Source organism: Indicator indicator, chromosome Z (assembly GCF_027791375.1).
Source record: "Indicator indicator isolate 239-I01 chromosome Z, UM_Iind_1.1, whole genome shotgun sequence".
In the NCBI taxonomy this organism is placed as follows: Eukaryota; Metazoa; Chordata; class Aves; order Piciformes; family Indicatoridae; genus Indicator; species Indicator indicator.
This window is the reverse complement of record NC_072053.1, coordinates 22,973,784-23,000,815: the sequence shown is the minus strand read 5'-3', so window position 1 is coordinate 23,000,815 and position 27,032 is coordinate 22,973,784. Positions and strand designations below refer to the sequence as shown.

Here is a 27,032-nt window from a genome sequence, read left to right as displayed (position 1 = left end):
ATGGACAACTTCACTCCGGACAAGACCATGTTAATGCGCCTAATCCTTCTAAGCCTGGCAATTGGGATCAGCCAGGGGTGCTACTGTGAGCATTACCCATGGGGGTCATGGTCTGCTTGTTCAGAAACCTGCAATTATGGGACACAAACCAGGCACAGGTAGGGCCAAATTATCTCACTACTTCTATGTTTCTATTTGTTCCCTAATACTGCTTCTGAGGAGGGGGCTTATGTCTGAAAGTCCAGTGTCTGTAATATAGTGAGAAAAGTTGTCATATCCAAGTGTTTGTTAGATGAATAGATTATATTTTAATTGCAACATTTTGAAATCACAAAATTAACTATATGGAGCATAACAGTGTCTCCAAATGAAGGTATATCTGCCAACACATTTAATGAGGAGAGGAGGGCCAGGTCCTATGACAGCCTTGTGAGCAGAGTGCATTGAGCAATCAACCTCTGTGTGTACACAGGACCAGTGCTCAGTGTCCTACTCCAGGAGCCCTGCCCAGTGCAGAGGAATGCGGTGGGAAGGGTGATCTCCATCACGGCAAGCCTACAGAAAGTTCCTCCCTGCATAATTAAAGACCATACTAAAATTAAATAAGTATTTAGCAGTACCAAATGAGATGCAATTAATCGGTATACTCTAAAGTTGTAAGAAATACCCTCTTTTAATCTTGGCTCCTTCCAGTAGCTACTCTCTGGGACATTGAAGTGACATGGATCAAAAATAATTGCTCTGTAAACTTAAGACATTTTGATTCATCTTTTAATCAGCATTCTACGCCTAACTATTATCGCTATTTTTTTTCCCTTAGCCTTAAATAATTTCCCTTATCAGCCTTCACCCACAGTTAAAAAACATCTGTGATCTGTCTGTGATTCCTCCCTAGCATAACTTGTTAAATTTTTGTAGGCAGATAAGAATGGATGAATATTATAGCCAAAACTTCTGTGACCAGCTGTGCACAAAGCAGGAATCTCGTGCATGTAACCAGCAAACATGTCCTATCCACTGTCGGCTTGGGGACTTTGGGCCTTGGTCAGAATGTGATCCATGCATTAATAAACAAGTAGGTAGAATTTTTACTACATGGGTTAAAAGCAATAAATTATTCTTAAGAGAACTTTTTGTTTCAGACATTTAACTTCATGGCAGTTTATCTGTAAAACAGCAATTTAAGTTAACATGGGAAATCAGTTATGAATTATAATAGTAGAAGATGGAGACAAGAAGTTAAAACAAGCAGATCAAAACAGAAAGGTGATTTAGTAGTGTAAATCCATGTATGAGAACTTGCTTCAAAAGTTCTATAATCACAACAATGATTGTTCTACATAAAGAATAAATGAAGCTGTAGAGTTTGCATACCTGTTTAAGCAGGAAATAGTCCTTAGCTTATCCATAGCATTCTGTGTATTCTGGGCAAGAAAAGTAGAAACAAGTGCTCTGTTAAAAAGAGTTAACCACCAAATCCTAACCACCACTGGCTGGAAGTACTCAGGCTATATCTTAAATGGATAGTCAGGATCAATTTCAGATTGCTGTGAGGAATCAAAGCCTCATCTCTCCGACTTTAATAGGCTAAATCAAAACGAGGTGGATGTGCTTAACATCTGTGGAAAAAAGCCCCAGGATGATGCACTTTCCTCTTGATCTGGTATCTCTTGACTGGTGTTAGACATAAAGGTCAGACAGCAGAGAGGGAAGAGATGAAAAGTCAGGTTCAAGTAGACTTGACTTAAAGATGCCAAGTCCTGGTAAATGTGAGGTTGAAGGAGGCAGAGAGGAGCAGGGTGCAGATTGTTTGTAGTAGTTATGTGGCTGGTGGATCTGAGCTTTGAGGCTGACCATGGTAACAGCTCTGGGTTTCTATGCAGGCAGTCTACACCTCTCTGAATGCTCTGCTCAGCTTCTGACACCCATGTCTGAAATAGATCTTGAAGAATGAGTAAATGGTTATGTCTTTATAAACATACATAACTTTTGATACCCATGGAGGAGAAGGAGGACATGAAGAATCTGTTCTAGGTGTAAGGTGTGATTCACCCTGTGGTGCTAGCATTCTGCAGCTGTGGTGCACAGTATGAGAGTAGAGCAGGGAGAAACAAGAGAGCTAAGCAAAAAACCTTTGAGAGCTGAAGGAGGATATTGCTCTCAGTTGAACTGATGTTTTGTGGTAATTGGCATCTCCTTAAACGGGCAAGTTTCTTACATATCCATATATGGAAGTGTTCATTTTTATTAACTTAAAATATTGATGCAGCATACTTGCTGCTTCAAGCATAAAGGTGCTTTTGTGGACTGTTTTCCCCTCCAAGTTATAAAGAGCACTTCTTGAAGCTTGTATAAATGTAAACAACCACCAGAACAAGGGTTAATGACTTCCAAGGCAATTGTGAAGACTAGTGTAAGCAAGCTCCCAGTGAGGAGGAGGGATGACGAGGCGGAAGTTCACATAAATAGCGTAGCAAGTGTTATGAATCTCAAATAGTATACAAGCAAGCACTATTTTGAACTCAAAGGATTTCAAATGGTCTGGTGTTGCTCCTCACACTTTCACTTCATAATTACTCATAATAACTTTTACCAGACATCATTCAGCATTGTTTGACTCTAGGGTGTGTCTATAGAGAGTGAAGTAACAGAAGTCTGCAAGAAACTATGCTTTTCCAAACAGGAAAAATCCACAGAGGAGGAACTGTACAGTGAACTGCATGCATACACATCTAACCAGCACTCCCTTGAAATGGAGTGAAAACATATCTGAAGTGATTTGTCTAGCAGCCTCCAGTTTTGTTATTCTGCATGGAGAGTACTGAACAAGAGAATGAAAACCCACCAAGATCCAGATTTTGTTCCCAGTTCCTCTTTAGTAACATAAACTTTCAAGAAAACCACTTTTATCCTCCCCAGCCATCCCGTGCTTGTCAGATAAGAGGCTTCATGTGTTGGGAGGCGAGCCAGCTGGCTTGGGAGGGGATAAGTGCTACTGCCAAGGTATTTCTATTTCAACAGAGATGATAGAGAAGATGAAAAATCTCTGTAAGCCTCCTCTCCCACCATTCCCTATCATATCTTTGAAAGTGAAGATAGAGGGATTGAACTTTATTCTGGCAGTGGTATAGCCTAGGTTGTCAAGTGTTTAACTTTATGTGCTCCTTCAGGGCTATTGAAACCCTTGGATTGCTGTTCCCTACCTGCCTTATCTGGGATAAAGGTGCAGTAGAAACTAAGGACAAAATAACCAATTCTTTCTTTCAGGGCTCTGCTGTTTATAAAGATTGGGCAGGACTGAGGCATGTGGGTCTGCCTCAGGGAGCACTTAGCTGCAAAACCAGTTTACACAAACAACACTGCTTTTGTTTCCTATGCCTTTCAGTTTCGCGTCCGGACACTCCTGCAACCATCCCAGTTTGGGGGCCTGGCCTGTACCGAGCCACTGGTGGATTCCCGTCCATGCTTCCCAGCTAAGCCCTGCAATGTAGTGGAGGTTGATTGCAAGAATAAATTCAAATGTGGAAGTGGTAATGAAAATCTCCTCTGAATAACTGCTGCATTACTAGATAGCTGAAAGACTGGACCCTGAGATAAAAAAAAAAAAAAAAAAAAAGGGTCCAAAAGATCCAGATCTTGTATATTGCAAGCACAAATTCCAGGGAAAAGAAGCAGGACAAAAAGACTGATTACAGGATCACAGGATGTTAGGAGCCGAAAGGGACCTCCAGAGCAGGACTGTAGAATCTAGCACAGGTCACACAGGAATGCATCCAGATGGGTCTTGAAAGTCTTCAGGGAAGGAAACTCCACAACCTCTCTGGGGAGCCTGTTCCAGTGCTCTGTGACCCTCACAGCAATGAAGTTCCTCCTCATGCTAAGGTGGAATCTTCAGTACTGTAGTTTATATCCATTGCCCCTTGTCCTATCACAGGGTGCAACTGAAAAGAGCCTGTTCCCTCCCTCTTGACACCCAGCCATCAGATATTTATAAACATTTGTTAAATCCCCTTTCAGTCTTCTCTACTCCAGACTAAAAAGCTCCAGGGCACTCAGCTTCTCCTCATAAGGCATTACCCCACTCCCTTAATTATCCTTGTAGCCCTCTGTTGGACTCTGTCAAGCAGATCCCTGTCCCTCTTGAACTGGGGAGCCCAAAACTAAATGCAATATTCTAGGTGAGGGCTCACTAGGGCAGAGTAGAGGGGGAGAAGAACCTCCCTGGATCTGCTGGACACACTCCTCTTAATGCACTCCAGGATCTCATTGGCCCTCTTGGCCACAAGGGCACATTGCTATCCCATGGATAACTTGTTGTCCACCAGGACTCCCAGGTCCTTCACCACAGGGCTGCTCTCTAGCAGATCACCTCCTAACCTGTGCTGGTGCAGTTTATTATTCCTTCCCAGGTGCAGGACTCTGCACTTACCCTTGTTGTACCTCATTTGGTTCCTCTCTGCCCAGCTCTCCAGTCTGTCCAAGTCTCACTGAATGGCCACACAGCCTTCAGCTCTATCAGCCAAGCCTCCCAATTTGGTATCATCATCAAAGTTGGGTTAAGAGGAAGTGGCATTTAAAAATTGTCCAACTTTCTTGGACTCCTTTACCCTCCAGAATCTTAGCCCATGGGATTCCTGCAAGTGTATCTCTGAGGAGTACAAAGATAGCCCTGCAGAAGTCCAGGGTTGTAGTCCTACTTACTGCCCTGCTTTTACCTTGTATAATACTGAACTCCACCATGTCATGATCACTATTGCCAAGGCTGTTCCTGACATTAATGTCCCCAACCAGTCCTTCTCTATTCATTAATACAAGGTCCAGCAGTGCACCTCTCCTTGTTGGCTCCTCCACTACCTGCATCAAGAAGTTATCATTGATACAGTGCAAGAGCCTTTTGGGCTGGGTGTGCCAAGCTGTGTGGGTTTGCCAGCAAATATCATGAAGTCACTCATGAAAACCAAGGAGTGTGTACTAGAAGCTACCTCCAGTTGACTGTAGAAGGCCTCATCAACATCTTCTGCTTGATTTGGTGGTCTATAGTAGACCCCCACAACACTTTCACCTACCTTTCCACATCTCTTAATTCTTACGCACAATCTTTCCACCTATTCTACTTCCCCTCCCCAGGTAAATCCCAACACATTCCACTTGCTCTCACACACAGAGAGCAACACCACTGCCTTGTCTTGTTGGTCTGTCTTTCCTGAACAGTGCATAGCCATCCACGACAACACTCCAGTCGTGGGAGCTGTCCCACCATGTTCCAGTGATTCCAATTATATCACAGTCGTGCAGCCTAACACAGACCTACAGCTCCTCCTGCTTATTTCCCATGCTCTGTGCATTGGCATATGAGCATTTCAGAGAGAGTTAATCCATTAGCTCTCACTCTTGTTGTCTGACCACTCCTGGCCACCTCCATAGCTACCAACCTACCAGTGAGCCCTGTGTGTGCTGATGTTCCCTTGCTGGCTGTTACTACCACAGGAGCCCCTGGCTCATCTCTACGAGACTTAGACTGCGTTGCTGTGTCCCTAGCATGCTGCATGGCAACAGGCTGAAGGCCCTTACTGGCCCCCATCTCTCCCCCCTGTCTGTCATCCCTCAGCCTGCATGAAGGCCTGGTAATATCATTATCCCCCTTCTCTTTTGCATCTGCTTCATCATTCCCACGTTCTCCTGTGAGTCTTAACTCCTTGATAGCTTTTGCATCTTCCCCAACACATGGCTCATTATGCCCTACCTCCCCTGCAGTAGTAGTGGAGCTGGCATACCACCTCTCAAGCATCCCAGGCTTGTTCTGACTGAGCCTGATTTCTCCCCTTCCCCACTTTGAATCTAGTTTAAAGCTTGATTAATGAGCCCAGCCAACCCTTGTGGTAAAAACCTTCTCCCCCTTTGTGAGACATGCACCCCATCTCCTGCCAGCAGACCTGGCATCATGTGAGGTGACCCATGGTCAAAAAACCCAAAGTCCTGTTGGAAGCACCAGACTCAAAGCCAAGAATTGATCTGGTAAGTTTGCCTCAGTCTTTTTGGGTTGGTCCCTGCAACTGGGAGGATAGAAGAGAACACTACCTGTGCTCTCATTCCCTTCACCAGTTGACCCAAGGCCCTATCATGACAGCCCTCAGCTTTCTCCTTTTGAGGTCATCATTACCTATCTGTAATAATCTGTGAGTTTACCAGGTGAGGAAGTCTTCTTACCACATCCTTAACCCAGGCCCTGGGGAGACAGCAGACTTCCCTTTCAAGTGGGTCAGGTCTGCATATTGGGCCTTCTGTTCCCACCAGAAGGGAGTCACCTATAACAATGACTCTTCTCATTTCTTTTTTTTGTTAGAAGATGTTTGTATGCTAGGCTTGGTCTTCCTTAATATTGGGAATGTTTCCAAGTCAGATGGTTCATCTTTCTTCTTGTCTGGCTGCACTTGCAGGACAACATACCTGTTCTGCAAGGGCACCTGGGAGGCTGGGGGAATAACTGAAGCAAGAACCTGTTGCCACTCCCCCATGTTGGGGGGGAGATGGGCAAGGCAGGAGTTTGCTTACTGCCTTGACCATGGCCTTGCCTCCACTCCCTTCTTTTCTTTAGATGGGATTAATATGTATTAATATTAATATGTATTAGTAGCATCTTATTAGTAGCAGCTTCTTCTCTAACTAAAAGTGCAATCTCTAGTCTGGCATGTCAATATCACTACTATAGCTAGACAACAGTATTCCTTTACACAAGTTTTGCATGTACAAACATATCTATAGAGTTTTTCTGAACATGAACTGATACAATTCTTATTAAATTTGTGGGTATTTCTTGTTTGCTTTAACTGAAACATATCTGACAAGACTCAAAATAACTTTGCCCATATATCCTTTTGCTAAACCTTAAATTATGCCTTTTCAGCTCCAAAATAAGGCAAAACTGGCAGAACTCAAACAACTGTTTCTTATTGGAATAATCTAGGAATTATATTGCCTCACTGTTAATTCCTAGGGCAAGTTCACACCTTTACTAGGGAAAAAAACAGACTGCCCTTTTCTGCATTCAGACATCATGAATAATTGCTTCAAGTTCCTTGCTGCTGCTGTTTCTCTCATGCAGGTCGCTGCATTGCAAAAAAATTGGAATGTAATGGAGAAAACGACTGTGGGGATAACTCTGATGAAAGAAATTGTGGCAGGATAAAGACCGTGTGTAACAGAAAATATGAGGTCATCCCAGGCGTGCAGTTAATCGGCAGTGGGTAAGCCAGCTTTGCTTATTTTTCATAAACTTGAGATTGTTGTCTCATTAATTTACATAAATAAAAGTAATCCCCAGTTAGCATGTGAGATTATCGTATTAAGAAAAGAAATCTCCCAAACTCAGCCTAAGAAGAAATTATAAAAATGCAAGCAACCCATCAGGCTAGGACTTTCTCACTGCATCTGCCAGTCGTGCTCTGCACTGATGGTGCACTAAGAGCTGTCAGGAAGCACTGCTGCCTGAGTCAGCCTTCCTGCCTCAGAGCAACCAAAGCATCAAGTATTGGTAACTTCCAGCTCAGTTCTGCCAAGCTGTTTGGAAATTTTTAGGATATTCCTCTACAGGTGTTCTTTAGTCTGTGATACATTTCATGCAATACCAACCATCACGTCCTCCAGGACATTGGTTTAAGCAGTGTAAAACCTAAGCATAGGATGCCTGGCCCAAGTAGTCTTGCATTTTTAATTGCATTTTGAGCTCAGTGCACTCTGATAACTCACAGTAGAAAGGGAGAGCTTCTTGTTAATTTTCCTTGTACATTTTTGCATGTTCTTTGCTTAAGAGTAGGGGATCTTCTTAATATTTACAAATATCAAAGGGATGGGTGTCAGCAAGATGAGGACAGACTCTTCTCAGTGGTCCCCACTAGCAGGACAAGAGGTAATAGGCATAAACTTGAACATAGAAAGTTCCATCTAAATGTAAGAAAGAACTTCTTTACTTTGAATGTGGCAGAACACTGGAACAGGCTGCCCGGAGAGGTGATGGAGTCTCCATCTCTGGAGTCTTTCAAGGCCTGTCTGTGTGTATTGCTATGTGATCTGTTTTCAGTGATCCTGCACTGGTAGGGAGATTAGACCTGATCTTCAGAAGTCCCTTCAACCCCTTACCATTCAGTGGTTCTGTGATAGTCTCATGCTGATATTGCGATTGTCTAGAAGACAGACAATGCCAATTATGATGGAAGGTAAAATACAGGATTGCTACTACAGTACTTTTCAGGTGAATTCAGTGTAAATAAAAAGGTCTTGCAGAGGAAATTATCTCAAAGCAGTAACATAACGCAGATGTTCATACCATTTCATTCAAATCAGTAAAACCTTCAGTGTACTATATACCATTAACTGTTTTGAGCCTGTGTCTTTCTGGGATTGTTTAGTTTCTGGAAATATTTTTGTTGTTGTTGTTGTTAGATTTAACATTCTGTCAGGAGAGAGCAGAGGGGAAGTCCTTGGCAACTCCTTCTATGGAGGACAATGCACAACAGTGAAGCGCAATGAAACAAGGAAATCATACCGTGTTCCTGCAAACCTGGAGGCTGTCAGCTTTCAGGTATTCTCAAGCAGCAACTTCTTGCCGAAAAAATGTTGCCACAATCACAATACAAGTTCTGTGCTCAAGTCCTGTGCAGTAATGTGTGTTTTTGAACAAGATTTCAGGTGATGTGTGGAAATGTATTATATTGAGCACTCAGGTGGCTCTACTCATGCCTTTCAGAATTGTTTTTACTCACTACGTCATAGAAAGCACTGGGTTGGATGGACCTCTAGAATTCATCTTGTCTGACCCTCTTGCAGTTAGCAGGGGTGTCTCAAACCAAATCAGGCTGCTCAGAGTCCCATCACACCCTGGCTTTGTATGCTTCCACCACCTCCCCAGGCAACCTCTTCCAGTGTTCCACCATGCTCATGGAAAAGAACATTCTAGTAAAGACCTTCTTCCTAAATCTACCCTTCTCTGGTTTCCCTCCCAGCTTTTTTGTAGGTCCCCTTCAGGTATTGGAAGGCTGCTCTGGGCTATGTCTTGTGTGGGCTGTGTCTACATCTTTGTTCTGACTTGGTACCAAAAGCCTTAATCCTAACCCTGACATAATCTGGCTCTTTCAAATCCAAAACTCATTTCAGAATCACTGCCTTAGGACACAGCTCCTCTCTGAGCCACTTCAACCCCTCAATACTATCTGTTTGATGCTCAGACCCTCCAAAGAACAGTAAGGAGAGGAGGCAGACCCTGAGTCTAAGGCAGGAGAATGAGAAGGCACAGACTGGGGAGGAGAGTGGCAGAATAGGCCAAGGACAAAACGATTCTAGCTTGTATCTTTTTAAAAATCTGTCAATCAATGATTTTTTCAGACCTTTTTAGGCACTCATGGTTTAATGGCCATGGTGGTGTTAGTTGATGGTTGGACTCTACGACCTTACAGGTTTTTCCAACTGAAACTATCCTGTGATTTTCATCCCCCAAGGTTTTAGCAGCCCCATTAATTAAGCATCACTAGAGGAGGGGGAAATCCTGCATCTCTCAAACACCTACAGGGATTTACCTCAGTTTTGAGAAATGAGTAATTTCTGAACTGATGCTGAAGTTGTCTTGGTGCTTTGTACAACAGCACAACAGAGGTTTACCAAATTCAGCAGGCAAGTTTGCTCCCAGTTGTTTTCCACCTACCCTTAGTTCATCATGCAGTATCAATGCTAACATTGCAAGTATAATCTAAGACTCCCTTCTAGAAACTTGTTTATTCTTCTAGCTGTGAATTAAGAGGAAATGACAGAAAACATCAGTCTCTTTGTCTTGTATGATATAGAAGTTATAGGACCGGGACTTAGTCATAGTGTGGACTCAACATGAAGGTCTGAAGGCCTTTGAAAATTCTATTGAAACACATGTTGCAAATTATTCCTAGGCTTTGGGACATGGGGTGGGGGGCAGAATTTTAGAAGAAACTTTTACATAATGTAGTGCTTAACCCCAGCTGGCAAATACACACCACGCAGCTACTTGGTCACTCAACCCACAATGGCATGGAGGAGGGAACTGGAAGGGTAAGAAATCCTTGTGAGTTGAGATAAAGGCAATATAATAAGTAAAACAGAAGATACATCCATAAATTAAGCAAGACAAGGAATTAATTCTCTAATTCCCATCAGCCAGCTGATGTTCATTCATCACACGTAATGACTATTTTGGAAGAAAAAAGGCCCCCACTTCCTTCTTCTTCTCCTCCATTATATATGCTGAGAATGATGTCATATGGAATGGAATATTCTTTTGGTCAGTTGGAGTCCACAGTTTTGTCTGCGTCCCAGCTTCTTGTGCACTCCCAGCCTTCTCACTGATGACGTGAGAAGCAGAAAAAGACTTGACATCATGCAAGCACTGCTCAGCAGTAACTAAAACATCCCTGATTTGTTAACATTCTTTTCAGTACAATTCCAAAATACAGCCCAGTGTTAGCTACTATGAAGAAAATTAACTCTATCCCAGCATTCCTTCTATTAACCTTCATCAACTATTTTTTTTTAGCATACTGCCATGACTCAATCTGACATGTTTCTTCCATTAAGAAAAAAAATCAAGAATTCATTGCTTGATAGATTTATGTTTCAGATTATTATTTGGGTAAATGTGGTTTGCTTTACCGAATCTCCAGGTAATAGATGAAGAGGATGATGTAACATCAGATTTCTACAATGATTTAACTCCCCTGAGTGATAGTGCTCATGGAAGTAGTTCATCCACTCATGCTGGTCGAAGATCCTCTGGTATCCCTGTTTTATTCTCAAGAAAGACAAGGGTTAAAGTCACATCATCTTCCTCCTTCAGGAAAGCCGTTGAAGCTTCATACAAAAAGGTAATTGTATGCTGCTTCCAGTTTCTTCCTTTCACTCTACTTCACAGAATCACACAATCACAGAATCAACCAGGTTGGAAAAGACCTCCAAGATCATCAGGTCCAACTGATCACCCAGCCCTATCTAAGCAACTAGACTGTGGCACCAAGTGCCTCATCCAGTCCTTTTAAAAATACCTCAAGGGACATTGACCACCTCCCTGGGCAGTCCGTTCCAATGGGAATTCACTCTTTCTGTGAAGAATTTCTTTCTAAGATCAAGCCTAAACTTCCCCCTACACAGCTTGAGACTGTGTCCTCTTGATCTGTTGCTGGTTGCCTGGGAGAAGAGACCAACCTCCACCTGGCTACAACCTCCCTTCAGGTAGCTGTAGACGGCAATAAGGTCTCCCCTGAGCCTCCACTTCTCCAGGCTAAACAACCCCAGCTCCCTCAACCTCTCCTCACAGGCCTTGTGCTCCAGACCTCTCACCAGCTTCGCTGGACACATTTGAGCAACTCAGCACCTTTCTTGAACATCATCAACCTCTTTCTTCTGTCTGCTTGTTTCTGAACTGAGCTATCAAATGCTTCTTTCCTTATCAAGGCATTGGCATTATGGTTAAAAAAATCTGTAAACACTAGAATGATGTGGTAAGAAGTTCCTCTTCTGATACTTCTGATATCACGGCTGCAACATATCTTCTATAATAATGCAAAATGTTTTTCTGGTTTTAGTACAGAAAACACTTTACAAAAAGCATGGGTTTGACATAGATTTTGGATTATCAAATTGTGTAAAATGCTCCTTTCCCTGACCTAGTTATAGATTAAGAAAGCAGAACAGCATGTAGTAACAGTATCAGATTATTCTAAAGAGAAATTAAGTGCATTTAAGAATGTTATACATATACATGTACTGTGAATTAATCTACATTAGCTTTTTTATTTGATAACTAACTTGCATTTGGGAGTCTCAAGGCTGCTAAAATACACTTGGTTTTAGAGATAATCTCACAAATTACAGATCTGCAGAAAATTTTCGGAGAGTGTAAACTTCCACACCTTTAATGTGGATGAATACTGTGTGATAGAAGATTATGTACTTATATAGTTTAATTGCAGTAAAGTACCGCGACTAAGAGACGGGACGAGGCCTGATGCAAGCCAAGTGTCGTTTTATTGTACAAAGCTTTTTCTTTATATAGGTTAACATAATCAGAAGGCAGCTTGTAATTGGTCATTAGATGTGTCCAGGCGACAGTTGTAAACTCACGATTGGCTACAGAGAGAAAGTATCATGCGAACACATATATTTTACCGAGGCTTACACAAACGTCGGACAAAGGATAAAAAATTCTGCAACTCTGCATCTTCGATGTTACAACTTTTACTGAGTTCCTGTTATCAGGTCCCTGCGTAACTCCCTCAGGTCACAGTGACCATTAGGAGTCACCTATCTGTGTTTTTCTTTCTACACAGCTGCATTCTGTTCCCAAGGTTTACGACCCACCAAAGATAAAACATCTCCTTCTATCAGTAAAGCAGTGTCTGGGGTCCTGGTCCCCAAATCAATTCCTTCAGTAAAGGATGGGTTATGGGCTGCATTTCTGCATGAAAGAGGGCATAGGACTGACTGAAACTAAGGCCTGTTGAAACCCAGAAGATGCAACATAATTAAAATTAAACTTTTACAAAAATATCAGTCTTGGTATTGAGATTTCCTGTGCTGGAAGCTTGTAGGCCTTGCATTTGGATTCTGATTTCTCCTTCTTATCTTACTGGGCTGAGGCTTGTAGATTAGAAGCTCTGACACTTTTTGGTCCTTCACAGGTTACACAAAGTGCCTGAAGGCAATCTGAGATCCTATATGGAAAGGGCTCTGTCAGTCATCAGGTGCGACCTGTGATAGATTCTATGGTCCTCCTCTGGCAGGGGGGTTGGACTCGGTTGTCTTCGGAGGTCCCTTCCAACCCCTAACATCCTGTGAGCCTGTGATTCTGTGAGGTGGGGTGGGGGCAGTTGTGTGAGCAACCACACGGGGCTCAGCTTTGGCTTAGCTTAAACCCACAGCACCGTACATTATTTTCCAATGTGCGAATGAGAGCACTGAAATGAGCAGTACTGAGAGCTGAGGTCCAGCTTGCACGTTTTGTAGCTCTGTCCTGACTGTGAGAACTCCCTGTTTACATGCACCCTTGTGTCTTCTGCGCCAAGAGACCTTGGAGGCAGAAGTGGAAAACAGCCAAGCTGCCAGCAGCAAAACTGAGTAGAATTCATGTATAAATCAGTAACAAATTGTTTCATAATGAATCTTTCCTGTCTACCATCGGGTCATTTGTTCCAGTTTCTTGTCCTTTCTTGCCCTTCCTTTTGCTCTTAATCTCTTTGTTTCGATCTTGTGCCATCAGCTACTTTATAAATCTTGTAAATCCCTTCCTTTAGTTCTTTTCTGTTTAGTTAAACTCCCGCACTAACACCCTCTAGAAGAATTACCTGTTTCAAAACCATATTTGTTTTTCTAAATGTAAGATATAGTTCCGTTTTTTAACTTTTTTTCCCTCTCATATTTATAACCTGATGCATGAACTCAATGAGATCTTTATCCCTGTAGTTTAGTTTAAGTTTTAGCAGACTGATTAATTGTGAAACTTAATAAAAGTGAGGTAACATTCAAAATGTCCACTAACGAGAGTAATTGAAAACCATTATTATTATAAGCTGAAGTTTTTCCCCTGAAACTTCTGGTTGTCTCATCAATTTCTGATGTACTTGTTACGGCAAACTATTATCCTTTTTCTTTCTGTTTGGTAGGTTCTTGGGGAGTCCTAATTTTTGTTGGAATGTTTTACATTCCCACAATGTAAAGAACAATGCATTGTCCTCAAGAATCTCACAGTTCTTGGAAAATCCAGGACTATTTTTTTTCATGGTTAAAACAGCATGGCACACAGGATTAATTAGTTCTTGCCATTTGTCTCAGGACATAATGTTTGTTCATCTGCTTTCTGCAATTAGCTACCCCTGAAGGTACTGTGCTAAGACTTCCTTTTTCTTATTTCTAGAATTCCAACTTTATTAGAGTTCATAAAGTAATTTCTGTTGCAAACTTCACCATGAAACAGTCAGATCTGCAGCTCTCAGATGCCTTTCTAAAAGCACTTAACCACCTGCCCTTGGAGTACAACTATGCTGCATACAGCAGAATATTTGATGACTTCGGCACTCATTACTATACCTCTGGGAAGATGGGTGGTTCCTATGACATTCTTTACCAGTACAGCTCTGAGGAACTGAAGAACTCAGGTACCTTTAACAAGAAAATATAAATAATCTGTTTACCACCTTTTCTTATCATTGTTTTCAGGTTTTATACCACAAAGTTCTTCAATAGCAAAATAGTCCTTTAGGCTTGTGACCCAGTTAGTGGTGGGTGAGGAGCAGGGATATCTGCAATAGATCACCTCTATGTGAAGACCCTGGGGCATGGTGGTTACATGATTATGGTGATGAAGCTGCTGTCCTGTGGTATTTCTAGGCCTGGCAGTGGATGAGTCAACAGAGTGTGTCCGAACAGAAACAACAAGGCGTGTGTTCTTCCGGAAGAAAAAGAAAGTCAGTACCCGATGTACTACGAACAGGATGACTGTGAAACACGAAGGTGACCACGATGAGAACAGCGCCCGTGTCCCCTTACTTGATTTGAGGGATACCATTCCCCTCAGCTAGCTGCCCCTGGTGACTCACCAGTTGTGTTAAACTACAGATGCTCTTACATCACTGTTAGAGGAGCTAGTCTCAGTGTTTGTCTCTGAAGCAAACACTGGAATACTCCTATTGCTTGTGAAAGAAATTACAATGTAAGAGCACTCTTCTTCCACTCTGGAGAGCCATCACTGGGAATTTGGTGGCACTGGTTCTTCCAGTAAGTCATGGATATGACAAACCTTCCCTGGATTCAGGGCCCGGAATGCTGAACTAGGAAATGTGCACAACTAGAAACACAGGATTCTGATGGAGTCCCTGATCCTCTTTAAGAGCTGCTCAGGGCTCCTTGAGAGAGTTAGGCAGCAATAACATGCTCTTTTTACTTATCATCCCATCTTCCTCATGCCAAATAGTCATCTATGTCCATGAATTCCCTGGCAATGGCAGAAGTGTAACTCAGAAAGTTCAGAGTGTCAGTGCATTTTTTGCAAGAATGGCAAGAGTCATATTCTGCATCACTAAACCCAGAGATTTCAGTCACCTCCACCATGCTATTTTCTTTTTATGATCAATTTCTGTTACTCCAGTGTTTACGGTTTGCACTAATGATCCTGCCTTGAAGGAAGAGTCTGCTGTATCCCCTGCATTTTCCAGGAGTGTCTTGTTAAACCCCTTTCAGGTTCCATTTTGGAGTCAGCCGAAAGGTCAGTCTCCTTGGTGAAAGGTGGAAGGTCAGAGTATGCAGCAGCTCTGGCCTGGGAGAAAAAGGGGGCTTTTCCAGGACACACTGTCTACACAAACTGGCTGGAGTCAATGAAGGACAATCCTGTAGTGATTGACTTTGAGGTAAGAGAAGAAGAAGAAAAAAACTGAAATAATAAAGCACTCAGCAGTGAACACCTCTTCAGAGAGTTCTGCAGCTGTTCGGTTTTTCAAATGGGGATGTTGCTCTGTGATAGGAATACTTAAACTTATGGGCATAACATAAACTTACAAATTATTTATTAGAACTACTTCTTGTGCTGTCAGTTTATAAGCCATGCCAGGCCTGCATCATCCATGGACAGTAAGAGTAAGAGGGAGGAATACAAATTAATTACTCCAGCAGAAGCAGGAGATCATGAATAGGCAGCAGTTACTTTGCAGAAAAGCAGTGCATAGTGCTAGGAGCACCCTCTTTCCAGCTCTCTTTCCTTTGTCAGCCATTTATCATAAGGTATGGCACACAGCTAAACAGAAACAAAGCAGCAGTCCCTTGGCATCTCTGATCTGCTCTTTTAATGCACTTTGCCAGTGCTGTTGTGAGTGCACTGAGCTGCCTTCCTCCCTGGCTGGCACAGCAGCTGCTTAGCAGCAGCAGCACAGCCTGCCTGAGCACAGCATGCAGTCATCTCTCATTGCAGCTGCAGAGCTCCTGAGCAGTGCAGAGATGTCTCGCATGGCAGGGACTGAGTGTAAGCAAACCCAACTGCATATATGGTGTCCTGAAATTTCAGTATCTCACTTTATTGAGTTTTCCGCTGGCTCACAGAGCCCTGAAAATAAAAACTGTATAAACAGGATAATACAGATATATAGAACAGTCATGGTCCCTTAAAGCATCCATATCTTCCAACATGCCTGTCTGCTGTGCGATACATCTTCATACATAAAGGCTCCAGTGCCTTTAAAATCCTGCAGGGATTGAAATTCAGCAGGACCATGCTGTGTCTAGGTAAATGCTTACTCAACCTCTGTCTACCCATAAGGTGTCGCCCATTATGGATCTGGTGAAGAATGTTCCATGTGCTGTGACCAAACGTCGCAACCTGGGGAGAGCCCTGAGGGAGTATGTGGGCAGGTTTGACCCTTGCCAGTGTGCCCCATGCCCCAACAACGGCAAGCCTGTTCTTTCTGGGATGGAGTGCCTCTGCTTGTGTCAGGCTGGCACCTATGGCAAAAACTGCGAGACACGAGCTCCAGGTTACCAATCAGGTATTTGAGGTGATGTTTTCAAAACATAAATACGATCTTTCCGGTGTGTATTTGTCAAAGATGAATCTGACACAATCTTCCTGTACTAAATCCACAACACTTCTTACCACATAGTCACGGTCAGAACATAGAAGAATGAAGACAGGATTAGAAATAAAGAATCAAACTAAATAGGCACAGCTCAAAAGAAGTTTTAAGATACAGTAAAAGATACCTTAGCTACATAAATAAGGTAAGAGGAAGTGAGCTGTTCAGCACTAAGGGTGAAGCTGAGATAAAAAATAATTTAAGAAATTTAAGAAATCCATTCCTTAGTTTTCCATATAGAATATTATTCTTAAGACTAAATGGCTGGTGAAGATGAAAATTATTGATTACAATGTGGAAGGAAAATGCAGTTGTTTAGGGAGAGGGAACATAATCATAATTCTGAAGAAATTAAAGAACAATTTCATGAAGACAGGTTTGTTGTTTTTTTTTTTTAATGAAATTGGTACTAGTGTCATAACTAAGGGAAACAGAAGACACTTGACAGTGTTATATTTATTGTTACATATATTTATATTCCAGGACCAAAAAGAGTCCCTTAGGCAGCTATAAATCCCATTATCTGATTCTGATAAAGAAAGATTTGGAAAGAAATAAACAATTGAAAATATGCTGTTAGAGGTGAATGTAGAAAGTGTATTGCATGCAGAAAACAACAGGTGTGCAAAGAAAAGCTTTTGTATATACTTTATGATAAAATGGACAAAATACTCTAGGGCTTAAGAAAAGACAGTAGATTTGGTTTACCTTGCATGCGATGGAGATTTGGGGTTTAGACATGGTGTTACAGCTTAGATTTATTTAAGATCTTACTAAATACTGAGCTATTTAAAAGGGTTGTCAGCACTATAAAAGCTCAAACATCTACATGTGCAATAGAAGCAGAAAATAAGCTGTTTCTGGGTTTGAACGTTACTTACAATCAAAACTAGAAAGGAAGATTTATTGTAGGTTTTCGTGAAGCAGCTGGAATTTGGCTGACCATCTCTTAGGAAAATTTCAAATTCTAGATAACATCTACTCCTTTAACAGTAATAATTTTAAATAATCTGAAAATGGCTATTATGAATTTACCACCATCCCTCTCATATGTGTCCCAAAGAGACATGTATGGTAGAGACCTACCTAAAGATGGGGTTTCTTCTGTTTCTTGCAGTTGCTATAGATGGCCGCTGGGGTTGCTGGTCTGAATGGAGTTCGTGTGATGCTTCCTTCAAAACAAGAAGGACTCGGGAATGCAATAACCCCTCCCCCATGAACGGTGGGAAACCCTGTGAAGGTGAACAGGAAGAAGTGGAGGACTGTTATGTCTCTTTGTTCGCAGACAGGTACGCAAAGATGGTAGATCAAAAGATTTCCATTGTCATGGAGCAGAGTTAAGGAACCCTCTGAATGTCTTTGTAACTATCAGGGAGAAATAATCAGACACTTCTGTGTGAAAAAAGAAATGTCTGAAATTAATTTATTAATTCTCTATTCCTGATGAATTTCATACTAAGCTATGCCTGTAGATCTCTTTTGCTGCTTTGCATGACTTCTTGTCCAAAGCCATGGAGAACTCGTCTGCTTCTGTTCATGGCAGTTAGTAGTTTTCATTTTTTTAGTATCATTTCCTCCTCCCCTCTTAGAGTCTTAGCTCTTAGAAAGAATTTCACTGAAACTACAAAGCTTTTAATATTCCTGCTTCAAACATGTCTGATATATCCGTTTTGCATGGTTTTAACTTAAAATCCCAATTCCAACTACAAGCTGGCTCTCTTTCTTGCTTCTTCAAGAGCAAGGATTTCTACAGATTCAGGGTTTTTTTCTGGAACCAAGACATGGGGAGGATTGTTCATCATTCCTCCTGGAACAACTACAGAGTTTCTGGAATGAATTGGAGAGGGCTAAAAGCAATGGGCTCCACAGTTCTTTGTCACCCATCTCAGACACCACAACTGTACAGCTCCATGCTTATAGGGACCAGCCTCCTTTAACCATTGCTAGGTGTCAATAAACAAGTTTTGACTATGCCATCTTAAATCCAAATAAATCACATGGACAACTTAGAGGCTCTTTTGATTACTCTGTAAAAATATTTGGTGAGTTATGTCAATAGAACCTGTAGCCCTACACCCACACTTTTTTAGTGCTCCCACAATCTCCCCTCCTATCAACACCTGCAACTTTTGAACAAAACTGTTGAATACAGGCTTTTTTACCATAGGGGATAGGATAGTACACACACAGCATTCCTAGCCAAAACTCCTGATATTCTGCCATTGTTCTTTGGTGATGCCAATGCTTAAGATGTATCCTTACCAGCAAATTTTCAATTTTCAGTGGTGCTGTTTGTGTAAATGATGATGAAGCCAGAAGAGAAGAGGATGTCTTGATTGGTGAACCTGAGTCTGGATGCTCCAGGCCCGATCCACCAGAAAATGGCTTTATCAGGGTGAGCAATTAAAATGAGCAATACAGAAGTGGAGTAGCTGCAGAGCTGGCAAGTTTCATAGCTTCTTTGCTACGTGCCTGATACTCAGGCCAGCTACTGTGCTAGTGAGGACACTGCTGTGCATGTAGCATTGCTGTGCGACTCTACTTCACCAAAGTCCACCAGGAACTGAATCAAAGGCTAGGTAAAATCCATTTCAGCAATGGTCCTTGAATATCTTCTTTGTAACCCTGACATCAGTTAGCTGGTGAGTGGATGACTCATATTTCAGAGTAGCACAAGCATGCATTTGATGCAACCTATTACTAGGCTTTTTTCATTGCTGATCTTGACAATCTCCAGTCATGTTACTGTATATTTTTGAAGGACTCTCTAGGGTTTTTTTTGTTGTTGTTTGTTTGTTTGTTTTGTATTGTTTTTGTTTTTGTAGAATGAAAAGAGGCAATATGCTGTAGGGGAAGAAGCTGAAATTGCCTGTGTGAGTGGTTATGTCCTCAGTGGCCATCCATTTCTTCGGTGTCTGCTAGATCTAACTTGGACACAGCAACCTGTTGAATGTCAATGTAAGAAAAAGTAATTTAGACCAGCAACAAAAGAGAAGTGGAAGAAAAAGACATATAATGGATTTTAATACAGTCTTTAGCAAAAGAATATCTGTTGGCATCTGAAAAGTTAGAACTTGAAGAAGGTATTTCATGTAGAGATGGTAAAAACCTACTGAGTCACCATATCATTCCTCTTTCAACTCAAGATTGTTACTATTATGTGCTTTGTAAGGGTATTGTACTAATCAAAGCCTTAGAAAAACCTCAGATGGATGCTGTGAGAGCCTTCTCTTGTCTAGTTTTAAATACCTTTAACAGCAGGACTCATCTTTTGTTTCCAGACTTATAGAGATATCTTTAAGTTGATGACAGTTATGCTGAAGAGAAGGGTTCCTAGAGGAATTTTTCTACCGTTTTTTATATTAAATGGATATGTTTCTCTGAACACCACCATGATCCTAGGCCACCTTGAAAATCCCCACAATAAAATCAATTCCCTGAAGTACTTATTATCCAATTAAAAGTCAGAACTGACCTGGCTTTTCTAACAGGAAATACTGCAGTAGTTTTCTTGACTCCAGTGTGATTTCATTGATTTAGTGTTTTTATGAAAAAAACCCAATCACCTGAATATACTTAGGAGCTTTATATTGCCATTCATTTTAATTGTTTCATTAGTAGCTTCATATACAAAATACGAAATATGCTGTTAATGCCATTTTTCTTATTTTAAACTGTAAAATCAAGTTATTCATACTAGCATACATTAGAAATACTAATTATGTAGTTCTTGAATGTTGAAAAATATTTTTGAAGTCTATTGCAGTGCACTGAAAATTTGTAGACTTGTGTTAAATATTTATTAGCTTTGAATGTCAGTCAAATGTTCAGTGTTACACAGTGTCTTTATGGCTCTTCAGAGGAAGCAGCATGACTTCTTGTGAATATCCATAAACAATAAAAACAAGAACTATGCTTTATTCTTGTTTGTTACAGCTTCGATGTGCCTCAGGCTGCCAACATCTAACAGTGTCACAATTTCCCCATTCAAGCAACAGTACAACATTGGTGAAAAGGTTGATCTGAGCTGCCAACCTGGGTTTATAGTGTCTGGTCAAACACGGTATACCTGTGGGAAAGACCTGTCCTGGATGCCTCCTATTTTGAGATCTATTACATGTGAAAAAGGTTAGTATGCCTGTAGATACTTCACTGTTTCTATACTGCCAGTATTAACAACACAGTCTATTTTAGCTAGCTAGAACTAGAAGGCAGATGACTGGTTTTAAGACATGTTAGCAGCTGTTCATTGATTTTTGCGGTTACCTTGTGCTTACCACAGTGACATATGATTTCAGCCCCAAAATTCTGCATTATGCTCAGAATTTTTGGGTGCAATGTACTGCACATTTTAATTATGAAATTGAGATATTGAAACCGATTTCTTAAAAACACAGCAAACTTTACCTACATTAACAAGGCTTTATGAAAACAAAGCAGGAGAGTGTGTTCTGTTGAAACTCCAGCTTCTCTTCTTGTATTGGATTTTCCAGCAATTTTTTTCAAAGACCAATGTATACTAGTGGAATCTCAACCACAGCTTTTGAAGAGAAAAATGTGACATAAACAGAACTAAATCCCTTTTAAGTTTTACAGCAGGAGCCTAAGATATTTCTGTTTGCTTTGTTGTTAGTTACAATAACTCTAGCTCTTCTATTACAGATGCACGAACTCAAATTAGAGGTGTTTGCAATCCAGGACAAAAACAGGTTGGATCTCACTGCGTTTGCATGTCTCCAGAGGAAGATTGTAGGTAAGTTATGTACTTTAATCACAGAAAGAAAAAAAGAAAAACAGGTCAGAATTTCTCAAGACCTAGAGTCCACTGTGACAAAAAGCCCAGAGTAGCAAAAGACAACAGCAATTCATTGCTACTCTCTGCTAAGATACTAGCCAGCTATGCCTCTGTATAGAAATTAGACCCCATTTATACCCTATGGAATAAACGAACAATGACATTGACCAAATGGCACACCATGGTGCATTACCATCTACTAGTGGAGATCACAACTCTTCTCTTTATTCCTTCAATTTCTATATTTTTGCTATCATCACCTTGCTAGGAGGTCATGCTCCTTGTGCTTGAGCTTCACTCTTTTCAGATGAACATGCTGCAAAGCGCACTGTTTCAATCTCCAGACTACATAAAAATACATAAGACTTGAATTTACTGTCTCTTTATCTAACAACTTGCACAGACCATCAAGACTTTAAGTGAATAGAAGGTTATCCTAGAGAGGTTTTGTTGGATAAATGTATAAGCTTGACTCAGGAACATACAACAGGGGAGCTTCATCTCTTTAGGAAATAACTAAGTACCACAAAACTATGCTGCTTAGAAATGCATGTACTTTTTGAGAACCAAGAGCAAAACAGAAAGAATTTACACACAGCATGGCTAAGTTTGCCTGCTATTTGGCCCAAACTAACTGTGCCTCAAAGGCAGACTTCCTCACACACAGCTGTAGAGCTGCACTGTTAGACAAGCCACCCCAGGGCTTGTGGAAATTTCACATGCTTTGAGGAGGTAACAGCACCTCCTGTTTCCTTATGTAATCACATGTCCTTTGTCTTCCACCTGTTGGAGAGGACCAAAGCTTCCTCATCTTACAGCACTATGCTGTATTTGATCCAGGTTCTGCAGTAGATGGGATAACCTTAGGCCTTAGGACAGGTATCCAATCAGGTCACAGCTTTGCTGTGTTTCAACCAATGTTGGTGGATCATTTAGAAGCATGAATTTGTTCCATGGCCAACTAAAATGATTTTTCTTTTTTCCCTTCGGGCAGCCACTATTCAGAAGACATCTGTGTGCTACATGATGTTTCTGAACAGATTGTGACCAAGCCTAGCTGTCAGTATTCAGCTGAAATGTGCCTTGGAGACCAGTCGTTTCATTTCTTGCACATTGGCCCTTGCCATGGTGATTCCAACCTAGACTGGGCTATTGAAAGGGCAAAGCTCTCTAAAAACAGCTTGAAGAAAGTGCCCTGTGGCTACGACACCTGCTATGACTGGGAGGAGTGTCCAGGTACGACTTCTGAGCAGTGGGATTTATCCAGCCCTTATAGATCTAAAAGTAAAATGTGCTGATTTCTTTGCCACCCCAAGAATGGGATATACAGCCATTGTGGTCCATCTGAACAACTTACAGTGAGAGGAGTGTGGAAGAGTGGTTGGTCCTGCAGTCCTGCTACAAAGTGTTACAGTTAGAGGTGTGCCCTTTCCCTTAGGTACATGTGATGCGGTGTTGCCACTTCCCATTTGCAAGGTAGAAAAGGAACTTGGAGATCAAGGGAACTTTTTCAGGAGAATTAGCATTTGATTCTTTAATCACAAAAATGTAGTCAGCAAGTTACTGTGAGGCCACTATCACCACTAGTTTGTACTTCAGGAGTTAATTTGGGCCACACTCTCTATAGCATATAATTAAATTATGAAATTAAATCATTATACTACTTAAAAAGCAATACTGGAGGCCATCAGGCTTAATGGGATTTTAATGCTAAAATTTGCAAATACCCATATGTGAAAACTGTGTTTACTAAGAATTTTAATGAACAGGCTAAGCTGATGAAATCCCTAAGAGGATTATTTTTATGAACACTGTTGTGCAACTTGGGTATTTACTGTGTAACTTCCTGATAAGAGCAGTGGGTTTTCCTGTAAATGTTTGAGGTGCTGGCTGGCTCAGTACATATCAAACGCTTGCCAGGAAAGGCTGAGCAGCAGCCATGCTCATTCCTTCAGCTGCTTCCAGAGACAAATATGATTCTTATCACACCTTATTTACTTAAGATAAATAAAGCAGCAGCATTGTGCAACAGTTCTAAAACCCTCTTTTGAAGATGTACGATATCTGCAGCACAGGATTCAAAGCAGGTGGCTGTAAAATGAGATGTTGCTCCTTATGGGGCTGAGGCAGAGGGCACAATTATTTGTGCCTCTTGAGGGACATGCTGTAGGGGAGCACCTTGGGATCCTGGGAAGATGGCCACACTTTTAAAAAATATTTGGCTTATGTTTTCCAGAGCCCCTAAGAAGCTCAGATCTGCTCCCACTGTGGAAGTGGCTTACAGCTGGATCTGCTGCCACCTCCTCAATATTTTTCTCTCAAAAGCCTGAAGAGGTGTACTCCTGTGAGGGAAAATGAGATAGAAAGGAGAAAAATACATGAAATAAAATGTTTTCATTGTGGTGCTCAAGAGGTTTGAATTGGACTTTACCCCTCACTGTCTCCACAAAAATCCTCTTTCTCACCAGTTATGCACAAACATTTAGGAAATGGAGGTTTTGGTTTTCCTAAGAATGAGTAGTTGGTATCAACACAGAAACAGAAGATACTGCAGTACCATGTGAAAGCAGCTAAATGGAGAAAACCACACATTTTTCATGTTTTAAGAAAGGGGAGGCAGAAACTTAGTTTCATGCCTAGGGAATTTCTGGGAAGGAGTACAAAGGGTCAGAATCTGATTAGATCAGAAATGGATGATGAGATAGCCAGTGAAATTGAGCTTTACCACAAGCTAGTAGCAGGTAGCTTAGCATTCATGAAGGGAGCTTTAATGAAATAGGAGCTGATACAAAATGGACCTTAAGACTCCATTTCACAGCAACATTGTGTGCAAGGATGACTGGGAACAGAAAGTCAGCATAATATCCTTTTGTTCAGAAGAAAGATCAGGAAAAGTCAGTGGATAAAAATAGTCAGAGACTTGATTTCTACTTTTGTATGGACCACTGATACAAACCGTGATACTTAAAGCTGCATTTGTCTCTATTCCTAATTCTCTATCATCTAGGGTATGAACTATAGGCATTTGTTAAGTTATCAACCTCCAATAATGCTTTTTCCTCATTGGAATTTGTAATGTTGTTGGATTATAGAATGTTTTTACACTTACATCTAAAATTCCACCATGTTCATTTCCAGAGACACAGACCCAGTGCTATTGCCTGATGCCTTACCAGTGCCCCAAAGAAGAGAGCCACTCTTACTGCATTCAAATGGAGTCAAGAGGGAGAAGAAGGACAGTCAGTCACTGCGTGCTGGCAGCCATGAAGTGTGCTGGTATCAGACTGGAGGTGCTGGATCAGGGAAGCTGCCTGGCATAACCTGTCAGCTCTCCTGGCAGCCGCTGCGATCATTCTACCATGCACATTCTACATGCTGGACCATCCTGGGAAGAACTTGGCTGGCAGATCAAAACCAAAGCATGAAAAAGAACAAAACCAGACAAAATTAAAAAAACAACCAACCAAAAAAACAAACCAGACAAACCAAACAAAACAAAAAACACCACCCCAAACAAAAACAGAGCTCACTGCAGAGATTTTTGGAAGAAGGGTGGCAGTGGAATTTTTCTGGTCTAAAAACGACCTTGGGCATGAGACATAGGGTCTGTTTTCACTGATGGCAATTCAGTGGATGTGCAGAAGGAGGGAGGGGAGCATATGGGAACGGAAAGCTTTGCCTCTGGTCTCCCTTAGTGCTCAATGAGACTTCTTTCCTAGGCCATTGTTTTCTTTTTCGCTGTGCTTGTGACTGCTGTACATGTCTCCCTGCTTGAATATCTATTCCAGGCAGGCAAGCTAGGCACTGCATACTCCCTCTGTCACCCAAGAAGATCATGAAGGAGGCTACCTGCATGGTCACTCATAGTACAAATTCAGGATGCAATATGAAATACTGAAAATCACAAATATGCAGTGATTAAGTTAAGTCTTTGAAACCACAAGATTTTCCATCACAGTAACTGCAGCGTTTGCTTTCTGGGTTTGTTTGCTTGTTTTGAGCCTTAAACACTCTTTGGGAATTTTTCTGGTACCCCTTGAGGTGAATTAAACACACATTTGTACTTAAGCATAAAAGAAAATGTTAACAAACAGTGCATTGTGCAACACACAGTTAGTTCTACATGGAATCTGAAAAGATGCATCACAAACAGGTTCCTTATACTCGCTTGCACCAACACTAATCCTGAGATCAGATGCAGAAGACATCTCAGCCTGGCCCTGAGCAATCCCATTCCAGGATGGCTAGAAGACAATGACAAGGCTGCTTCTTATCTCATTACCAAGGCAAAATTCATGCCTTGCAAGAAGTTGTACTTTCCCTGTCATTTTTCTGCCCCAAGACATTTTTGCCCCTTCTTGTAGTTGGGCGTACTTGCCCTCTGTGCCAAGTCATTCATCAGTCACAGATCAACACTACTGAGCAGTTACATTTAGACCTTTCCCCTTTGACACTCAGAATTTTGCAAAACTGAGGATTAGAAACATGCTTTTCAAAAAAGGGAAAGGTGAAAGTCACTTTTTTTTTTCCACTAGCAGTCAGTGGAACAAAAATGAGGAGAAAATCATGAGAAGTGAATAGCTTGCTGTACAGCCTGATCTGTCACACCTTGTCAGGGGCTGGGAAGAGTCACTTGGGAGATAGGAGCAGGCTGGATGTGAAATGGTTATTTTGCCTCCAAGGAGATATTAAGCTCCTATATTTGGGATGTTGACAAGCTCCTTAAATCAGCAGTTAGTCTCAACTGGATGAATATCAAGGAAAAGAAGCAATCCTGCTGGGAAAGTCAACAAAACATTACGTTTTCCTGCTTAAAATGTAGTAAAAATTATTATAAAGACATTGAGATGGGTTTGCCTGTGTAGTTCTATAGCTCTTTCCTCCAGCTGACATTGGATACTCTTATGCTGGTGATGATCCAAAAGAGGGCTGAAAATATTTTTGTTCCCAGATTAATTATTTTTTTTTCCTAGTGTCCCTGTTTCTTCTTGCTGGTTGCATTCTGTGGGGGAATAACAACTTAGAATGCCTGCTTATGCCTTCTGTACCCTTAACAAGAAATGAAGAATTCTTCTGACCCTGACTAGCTTTTCATTACAGGACTCTAATTCCAGTGTGACCATCTAGCAATGTTTCTGATAGGATAAACTTTTTTCCTGGCACTTCTCATCAGGATAAACTGCCAGATTAAGTTATTTCCTGGCAAACCGAGGGCAGCTGAGAAAGCTTCCTGGCTGTGCCCATTTCTCCAGCACTTTTGGTCTCAAGAGTGGTTGTATGCAGTGTGAGTGCTCACATTAGAACTTGTGTTGCTCTCTCTTGCAGAGTGGGACAATTCCTGTATTTTCTGCTTTACAGTTGAGCATTATGACACAGGATGGAGACAACATCTGCCATTCACTGTTGTGGTGATTCAGCCATAAACTGAATCCAGAGGAAGTCTTTAGCTTGCTGACATTAGTGGCAGCTTTGCTGTTGGCTTTAGTAGGGCCAGGACTGCACTCACAAGGACTTGGGGGTTTCTAATGTGCTCTGTCACAGGGTTTCCCAACTCCCACATCAAAGACTGAAGATTTTTCATGTTTTCTGCAGCATCTGTCTTTTTGTTG

At 41.5% G+C, this 27,032-nt stretch overlaps 1 protein-coding gene across 1 annotated transcript; it reads left to right on the top strand.

Moving 5' to 3' along the window:
- C6 (complement C6) lies at positions 1 to 24,743 on the top strand. Its single transcript, XM_054398029.1, has 17 exons — positions 1 to 158; positions 919 to 1,075; positions 3,386 to 3,530; positions 7,103 to 7,244; positions 8,440 to 8,578; positions 10,680 to 10,880; positions 13,925 to 14,165; positions 14,398 to 14,520; positions 15,247 to 15,413; positions 16,316 to 16,541; positions 17,746 to 17,917; positions 18,912 to 19,023; positions 19,454 to 19,586; positions 20,565 to 20,756; positions 21,291 to 21,381; positions 22,418 to 22,659; positions 24,562 to 24,743. The coding sequence occupies exons 1-17, from the start codon at positions 1 to 3 to the stop codon at positions 24,741 to 24,743; spliced, it is 2,823 nt and encodes a 940-aa protein (XP_054254004.1).
- The last annotated feature ends 2,289 nt before the right edge of the window (positions 24,744 to 27,032 follow it).